This window comes from Lampetra planeri, chromosome 48 (genome assembly GCF_965212315.1).
Source record: "Lampetra planeri chromosome 48, kcLamPlan1.2.h2, whole genome shotgun sequence".
In the NCBI taxonomy this organism is placed as follows: domain Eukaryota; kingdom Metazoa; phylum Chordata; class Hyperoartia; order Petromyzontiformes; family Petromyzontidae; genus Lampetra; species Lampetra planeri.
Window position 1 is genome coordinate 2,695,978 of NC_136154.1, and position 9,468 is coordinate 2,705,445.

General features: G+C 44.1%; 1 protein-coding gene across 1 annotated transcript; it reads right to left on the reverse strand.

Moving 5' to 3' along the window:
• Positions 1-1,623: 1,623 nt before the first annotated feature.
• LOC144733848 (uncharacterized) lies at positions 1,624-5,082 on the reverse strand. Its single transcript, XM_078615852.1, has 2 exons — positions 4,719-5,082; positions 1,624-3,505 (listed from the first exon to the last, which is right to left on the reverse strand). The coding sequence occupies exons 1-2, from the start codon at positions 4,980-4,982 to the stop codon at positions 2,804-2,806; spliced, it is 966 nt and encodes a 321-aa protein (XP_078471978.1). The 5' UTR covers positions 4,983-5,082; the 3' UTR covers positions 1,624-2,803.
• Positions 5,083-9,468: the final 4,386 nt, after the last annotated feature.

Consider the following 9,468-nt stretch of genomic DNA (forward strand, 5'->3'; position numbering starts at 1 on the left):
TTCTTGCAATAAATGTCGAGTCAACGTGCCGGTCAATGAATGAGCAGCCTTTACCGCGATGCCAGGTATCAGTTCTCGTAACTTGCATGTGACGTCTGTATGCGTCTGTTTCTTGGTAATCACATATGACGTCTGCAGCGTGTATTCATGGTTTTGAACCGAATGTTAGCCACTACTTTGAGACGCTGCGTGGCCTTAGGGGGAATTTGGCGCCAAGGTGGACGGGCTTTCACGGTGGACGTTAAAGATCCTGTGACATTTTTCGAAAAAGTAGTCCACGTGTGCCTCAGTCATGGTAAATATAATATCAAAGGAAGATTGATCAAAGTGGAAGGTAGTGGATGGCGTGTTATTATATTATCTTTATTTATTTAGCTTTCACAGCATCGGTCACTGCCCTTATTTTTCTTAATTCCTTTACCTCTCGTTGACTTATGTCTCACTTCTTTCCAAATATGTGTATACGAGTTCTTTCGCTTATTTATTATTGTATCATTCGGACCATGAGCTACACTTGACACAGATGTGAAAACCCTTCTGGTCAGCAAATTCCATGACCTGACTGTAATTCAAACCCTGGCTGATATCTGGGTCGCAACGGGTATGAATCTCCACCTTTACCACATCAATACTTTGTATGGTAAAACGTCTTTCCACGTTGCTGATCCACGTTTCTGGAATACCCTTGCCACTCATCCACAGATTGGTCCACTCCCTTCTTCCCTCCCTCTTTACGTCCTTCTTCCAAGACGTCTAGCAACGGTGGAAGAGTAGACCAAAATACGATTGAGAGGGGTTCTCTAGAGCCGTGGTTCTCAACCAATGGGATCGCAGATCCATAGTGGTACGTGGCCATGTCCCACGGTGTACGTGAGGTGATTTATAAATGCGTGAAATTATATCATACATGAGAGTCGTTGGTGAATAATCATGTCTAACACGTAGGCTTTCGCGACCAATATCCAAAATACAGGTTTTTTTTTGGGGGGGGGGGGGTTAGATAGCGTAAATATAAATGTATCGTTAAACCCGCCACCACCCGACACAGCCAATTAGTAAGGTCTGTCACGTTTTTATTTTAGTGGACACAAACAACAGGAGGTACAATAACCGGTAATGAGACCCATGGTAATTCATATGTATTAATTAATCACCTCCACTTCCCACAAGAAGGACTCACAAGTGACATCATCACATCTATCCTTCTAAGGAACGAAACTGGTGGATTTCTCCACAAATATGGCTGCCGCCTGATGATGCCGGTGGTAATTACTGGCGAAACGTCGTACTCAGTTTGTAAATGTTGTGGATTTGCTCTCCAACACATCGGTGTGCTGTACGAGTAACGAATTGGCACGTTCTGTTTCCGTAACAAACCTCACTAATTGGCTATGTCGGGTTGTGGCGGGTTTAACGACACATTTATATTTACGCGATCTAACCCAAAAAAAACCTGGATTAAGAATAATCATGTTTTATGAACCTGCCAACTACGATAAAATGTAAATGGCTATGGTAACCTAGAACGATATAAAATGCCTTTTCAGACTCGTTGATTGTAAACAATGTGGTTTACAAGAGTAACCAGTGAGCACAAACAAATTACGTCACGCGTGCAGAATGTACGTTGAATTTTTTTATTCGCTTGCGGTTACTAGCAAGTTAGGTAAACCTCAAAAATTAACAATTGGTAAAACAATTTTGATGGTCATTATTCATACCATTTATTTTTCAGACCATGTTGAAACAAAATTTTACAAAGGGGATACAACAGTAGCCAACAAAAGGTTGAGAAACACTGCTGCAGAGCAACTCCCTCCAGTGGAGCCCATCCACCAGCAGTGGCGTGAAGTGAGCAATTGCAGGGCTGCACGTCTTGCCACCATTGCGTACACGGGCAACGATAATCATGATATAACGTACTATATAACATATAGTACGGTACAAGACGGCATAGTATTTCCTTATTTCATACATAGCATGTTGCGTGATAGCATGCTCTGTATGTGTAAAGCACGTTCTGTATAGCAAATTGTGTATAACAAGTTGCGTATTATAGAATGTATGTACGTATGTTGAACTTCTGTCGCACAGTAGATAGCCAACCGTGTTAATCAGAGCTGCGGGGGAAGGACAACAAACTAAACACAAAAAGCGGTACTAAAGAAATTAGTTTTCAAATTAGATTTAAAAGTGCATAGCTCCAGTGGCTTCCTAATTTTAAATGTATCCTAATATCCTGTATATATACATCATATATAGCGTTGTGATTTGCACATTGTGTGCTTTGATAGGTTGCGTAAAGTGTTGTGTATAGAACGTTGCGTATATTAAGTTGTGCATAGCATTGTGAATATCACATTGTGTATGACACGTGCATAGTTGAGTGTATATAACGTTGTGTATTCAAGTTTCATTTCAAGTTTAATTTATTAATTATAGCCCTGTGAGCCATGCGGCTCTTGAGTCTGGTGCAACCGCAACAAACAAAATATGAAGATAAAACATCTTAAAGCGACGACGCGCAACGGAAACATCCTGGATAAACAGCACATTTTCCAGAAAAAAACACCGTATTACAACGCGTGTATAGTATGTGTATAGCATATTGTGTTTGTAAAACGTTGTTTAAAGTATTGTGTACATCATGTTGTGCATAGAGTATGCTGCTTTTCGTGTTTAGTTTGTTTTCCTTCTAGACGCACTTCCAGTTAGCATGGTTGCAAAACTTCATACATATCGTGGCAAAGCGAATACTGCAATTACTCATGAGAAGCAGAGTGATTAATACGAATGATGTAGATTATTCAAGGAATTGGTCGAAGTCCTGGAATTGCTTAGACACGTCACGAATTGTTGTGGCGTCGCCCCGAAGTGCGTTGATTTTCACCTCGATTTCATCTGCTATTGCCGAGGGGCTTCCGCTGCCCAATTCGTTCACCTGCTTCACCAGAGCCACGATGCTCTCATAGATCGGCGTGTGCAATTCTCGGGGTGGTCGTGGTGCGTAGCTGCCCTGGAGCGCTCTGTAAGCCTGCGTGCCCAACCTACAGCTGTCTTTGACCTCCTTGACGGCCCGCGTGATGCCGTGCACCGTTCCTTGCTTGATTTCGCCCAGTTGATTGAGACAGACGCGCAGCTCCTCGCTCAGGCGTTCATCTTCCTTGAGGGCCTCCCTCACCTCGCTGGCAGTGGCGATGTTGAGCACTCCTGTCGCTACCTCGACTCCGACATCAACGACGGCGCCGATGCCTTTTGCCAAGGCTCCGAGCAAAGTGGCGAAATCACCGTCGTCGTCATCGACGTCGTTTTTACCGGCGTAGATGAGCGAATTCCCCAACAGAGTCAGGGATGCAGCGGCGGTTTTGGCGACGTTAAAACCGCTCTGCCGCTCTCTCAGCGAGCACACGATGTCGAGGAGATATCTTATCAGCTCACGTCGCTGTCTTCCCCATTCGGGCAACACTTGATTAAGGCGTCGGCGTGCGGCTTGTGCAGAATAGTCCTGTAGAAGTACAAAAAGGTAAGGACCCTCCTACCACTAATTCCTCAATCCTTGTACACCTTGTCAACTACGTAATTCCATTATCCCATCGTGCTGTCAAGCGCCTTGAGTGAAGGTGTTCATTATGAATATGAATTAGATTAGATGTACCGAATCTGGTTACCTAAGGGACCATCCATAAATGACGTCACGCGATTTTGGACGCTTTTTACCCCCCCCCCCGCCACACGGCGTCACAAAAAGTCAGACCCCCCTCAAATATGACGTCGCAAAAATCTGCCCCCCCCCCCCCAAAATAAAACATGCTTCAAATCGCTTTAAAATAGTGTCATTGTAGTGCGTATTTAATGTGGCGCTGCACTCTGATGTTGTAGGAAAAAACATTTATTAAAAAGTATATTTAATGAAGTAGAACGTGTTGTTAATATTTATTTAAAGTTGCGCATTTTAATGTGATTTCACATTTCTCAACCCCCCCCCCCCTCGTCACACATCGTCACATATGTCTGACCCCCCCCCCCTAGGTGCGTGACGTCATTTATGGACGGTCCCTAAGTTCGCTTCCCAGCCATGGCTAACGTCAGTGACCTGTGATATGTGACGCGGTGCCGTTGTATGCCCCCTCTTCCACTTTCCTCTTCGCCACCACGCACTCACTGTCGTGGTGAAGTACGTTCAAACACCCCCTATGGCGTGCAGATACCTTTATCCAGCAGTGGATTGACCAAGGCCTTCTCATTATATACGTCGTGTTATTAATTAATTGATCGTGTCACTAATATTTACCACTTGTTGGTCTAATATCCGTGCCTGTGACCAAAGCACTCGGATTATGCCGCGCGTCGTCAAATCTCGGAATGTTCGGGACGAGCCTGCACGCCGGGTCATTGCGAGCTGCTGCGGGGCGATGTGGTTGGCATAGCAGAGGAGAACGCGGCAATCCCCCATTTTTGTACTCCACTACTATGCTCCCCACGCCTTTACCCCCCTGGCACTGACTAGCCTGCCGAATTATGCCTAAACTTTCCACGACCATTTCGACGGCGAGGTGACGCCCTCATCCAGCAGTCGATATTGACGAAAAGGGCTGCGCAAGTGCCTGCTCGCTCCAGTATTAGCACCGGGATCTGTGCCTCAGAGACCGCGACCCGACTCACAAAGCCCAAGCGAAGCACTTGTTATCATTTGCACGCCACACTTGCTCATCACTTACGCGTCTGCTCTCGGCGTCATAGCGGTCGCTGTGTTCCGTGTACGCGTGGTCTTCCAGGTGCACTCTGTCAGCCACAAAGCGATGATGTCTGTTTCTGGGGTCCTGCGAATGCGCCTTCGCGTGAGCCTTGCAGAGATTTGAGTCGCAAGTTAGACAGCTTCCAACTGCGGGGATTCTCGTTCTATACGAGCAGTGGCTGCACGACACGATTGTTACTTCACTTTCTGCGATTTCTAGCTGTTTAACGCGGGTACGGAGTGACATCGTTTTAGCTAAGCCTTCGTGGAGAGAGCTGACGCTGGTGATGTTTATCCAGACTTGGCTCAGTGCAATGCATGAGCAGAATATAAATGACCGAAGAGATCAAGGTCCACATCCTCCTTAAATAGACGCAAAGGCTGTTATTGACTTTCTTGCAATAGATGTCGAGTCAACGTGTCGGTCAATGATTGGACAGCCTTGACCGCGATGCCAGTTATCAGTTCTCGTAACTTGCATGTGACGTCTGTATGCGTCTGTTTCTTGGTAATTACATATGACGTCCGCAGCGTGTGTTGATGGTTTTGAACCAAATGTTAGCCCCTACTTTGAAACGCTGCGCAACCTTAGGGGGAATTTGGCGTCAAGGTGGACGGGGCTTTCACTGTGGACGTTAAAGATTATGTGACGTTTTTCCAAAAAGTAGTCCACGTGTGCCCCAGTCATGGTAAATATAATATAAAATGAGGGATATAAAAGTAGAAGGTGGTGGCTGGCGGGTTATTATATTCTCTTTATTTATTTAGCTTTAACAGCATCGGTCACTGGCCTTCTTTTTCTTAATTCCTTAACCTGTCGTTGACTTATGTCTCACTTCTTTCCAAATATGATTTTTGAGCTCTTTTACTTGTTTATTATAGTATCATGCAAACCATGAACTACACTTGACACTGATGTGAAAATCTTTCTGGTCAGCAGATTCCATGACCTGACTGTAATTCAAACCCTGACTGATATCTGGGTCGCACGGGTATGGATTTCCACCTTTACCACATCAACATTTTGTATGGTAAAACGTCTTTCCACGTTGCTGATCCACGTTTCTTACAACCTTAATAGGTAAAAACAAGAGCTTACCTGCACCTGTACCTACATGTGTTTTTACCACTCTTAAATGCCTCGTTTGTTGTGGAATAACACCACGACCTTTTTTTACTTTGTTTCCTTTATCATAACACCCTGTCTCTCTCTTTGGTTCTTTCGGTAAAGTCACGTAGACATAAAATAAAATAAATAATAGAATACACACACTGTGTGTCTCTGTGTGTGTCTCTCTGTGTATGTGTCTTTTTCCGTGTCTGTTTTTGTCTCTCTCTCTCTGTATATGTGTCTCTCTTCGAGCTTGCATTAATTCACACCTGATGACGGTTGCTTGTGTTGCAATCGAAACGTCGTATTCTATTATTTATTTATTTTCCTTTCTACGTGACTTTACCGAAATAACCAAATAGTAATTCCTGCAGTCACGAAAGCTTCCAATCAACCCTGTCTCACTCCACTGGTTACTGTAGTTACAAATACCTCACTCCTGGTCAGCACTTATCGTCACTTTCCACAGCTTGCGAAGGTGAATTCAGCCTCCATTAAGAGGAAAACACAAAGATGGCCATTCCCCCTGCAAGCCCTGTGGCCATCCAGCCACCTAAACACTCCTGGCAGCGTAGCCGCTCTTCTTGTAGCGTGGCTGACCAAGCACGAGTCGATACCACGAGCTTACCACCCCTTACACTTTACTGGAATCAGAGGTACTAGCCTCACTTGAAAAAAATATATAATTATTTTGTTATTCTTTGGGTCTTTCGGTAAAGTCACGTAGATAGGTTACAAATTAATTTAAAAAGTAAACAGTGTTTTTTTGTTTATTTAATTTATAAATGTTTTACCTATCTACGTGACTTTACTGAAAAACCCTAAGAATATGATTCCTGCAGTCACGAAAGCTTCAAGTCAAGAAATATCGTCCCAATTAAGTCATTTTCTGGGTAACTTTGACTTATTTGGACTACTATGCCGGTACGTATAGAACAATGCAATGGGAATATTTAGCCTCTTTGAGGTCAAGCAAAGCGCATAATCTATCCGTATGCAGTGTCAGCGAGGGTGGTCGTGGAGCTAAACCCGTGAACGTCTGCAACAGGCGCGATCTCGCTGCAGCTCGTTTCATGCCACGTGTTTACCTGGCCGTGTGACTGGTGACATTACCTGTGGGTCATGAAGACCGCTTTTCTGAACACGGCGTGAGCTTGAATCCTTTCACATGGAGATAGAATGGTTCATGCAGCACGAGTAAAATCTTTTTTTTATTCCACTTTAACCACAAATTATAGGCAGCAAAATATCCGATTACTCCCAATGCATGCACACCCATATTATAGTTCAACATATTTCACCTTTAAGAAAAATTATCATACCAGCCACTTAAACGTGCGTTGTAAAATCAAAAAAGCATTGGCAAGTGCTGGTGGATTGTTATATCGACTGCAGTACTATAATTAGTATCATGTCAAAGGATCATGGTGAGGCCTTCATCCAGCAGTGGATTGACCATGGCTGATGATACATGACAAGAGTAGCAAACGACTACGATTACATATTAATGCAACGCGCAAATATCCAAAAACATTTGTTTAAGCAAGAAAACTCTGTACCGGTTTTGATCGTCTGGGTCTCATCATCAGTCATGCTTGTTAAACACATGCTGATCGATAACCAGATGCCATTTGCACGATTGTTTATAAAACACAATCATTTACCATCACCACCATCGCCATCTCCATCCTTACATCTATCAAACATCAAATAAAATTTATAACTCATGAATCCATGATACTCATATAATAATTTCAAAAGTAGTTAAACAACTGTCGTGTGTGATAATAATGGAAGACTCGTGAAGTAATCTAATACATTTGAATATTCCATGGAGATGTGTTGTTTGTCGATGCTGCACGTAACAAACCACTAGAACGACAAAAAGTGGTGATGCTACAAACAAGAAGAGTTCCGGCTAACTTCATGGTCACCCCGATTCATCAGTGAAAACGAGCTGCATAGCTCATCGGATTCCTCCAGTTTAAATAATGATTCTGATTATGTTTGTTGCAGAGCAGTGGTGGGGCGGCCCCCATAAGTTGTGCTCCACTACCCTTACAATTGAAATGTCTATGAGGATCTGTATCGAGCTGATATGTTGTGCATCCATGCATATCGTTTATCCATGGCTGGGAATTGAACTCACTTTTCCGAGTTCATAGCGCAGAGGCCAAATAAAAATGTTATATTGATATTGGAAAGTAATGCACAATATTACTTGAACCTATAGTTTGTCAAGAAAGAAGAGTCTTCTTGAAGAAAAGTTAGCACTGCAACCTAGTCTCGTTTGGGTTTTTATAATTTGCAATAATTGTCATAATTTGGGATTGCAATTGAAATCAAGCACAATATGCATTTTCATTGGTTTATTTAATTCATCTTCTCTGCATCATTTATGGCACGAATTACACGCATCACATACGAATGAAACATCCAGTAATCAGTCAATCACTTGTTACACATTCACTAATCAAGTAATGTATTTACGAGTGTAAGAATCGACTTCACTTCCGAAAAAATCTAAGAGTATGATTCCTTAATCCGTTTAATCAATGTGAAATGAGCGACTTCCGAGACACGTCGTGTAGAGGGCACTTCTTTATTTATCACACCAGGCACAACACGGGCCAACACTGGTTTACTTCACGCGGATATATTTTTAGATGATAACGTCTCTACGACTATACACAGCCGATCACTCGGCGTGGTCCCATCGCCTACACTCGGCTACGCCGTTGGTTAGCGGCGTGACGCTGTCCGCGATGGAGACCCCGCAGAAGATCTCCCACGTGGCCGGATGACGGAGAGAGATCACGGCGAGCAGCGACGTGGCCAGGACCCAGACCCCACGGACAAGCCCCGAGCTCTGGCTCCGCTCCCCCTTATATTCCCCCAGGCGTGACTAGGACCCGCCTCCGGGCACACCCTCTCATGGAACCTTCGAGCAGGTTCCCGAAGTATCTCGGCTAACCTCACCTGTTACGTTTGGCCCAGATCCACCTCATTCACTGATTGGTTGTTACTTTAACAGTGCCCGTACCCGTACTTCCCATTCCAGGCCAGCAGGTGTCACTTCTGTCATTACAAATTAAAACAGGACCGATTATGTACCTATAGCAAGTACACTCATTTTTTTGTTGCCAATTTATGACATATACTGGGATGCATCTAAAGTTGACCGTATGGTTGGTCCACGGTTATGATATCCATTTGAAGTTTATGAACGATCGTATTCAATTGCTGAGCAGCGGTGACTGGCTGCCATTGTATAAAGCAACTCCCATCTGGACAATGCTGACAATTTCAATGACAAGGAAAATCCGGCGCAGTGCAATGTGGGCAACTTTTAAATCTGCCTTTGCTGATCCCCTCATCGCAGAATCATTTTGAGCAACATGTAAGCCGATCTGACCCACGTGTTGATCACCATAGGCATGCTCCTCATGCTCTCACCACCCGCCACATCGCACAAGTGCTGCAATTTTCCATACAGATCCTCACTGCACTACTGGTCTCGCGCTATAGCATCTTTGGCCTCTGTAAACGTCGCCTCGTCCATAATGGACTGGACGGTGTTAGGTCCCGATGCAGTGGCTCCACCAGCCACTCCGAAGACAAG

Excerpts from the sequence above, each read along its gene's own strand:
- LOC144733848 (XM_078615852.1), bottom strand. The coding sequence starts at position 4,982 with ATGTCACTCCGTACCCGCGTTAAACAGCTAGAAATCGCAGAAAGTGAA. Across the intron at positions 3,506-4,718 it reads ATGACGCCGAGAGCAGACGC|GACTATTCTGCACAAGCCGC; the intron begins GTAAGTGATGAG and ends GTACTTCTACAG.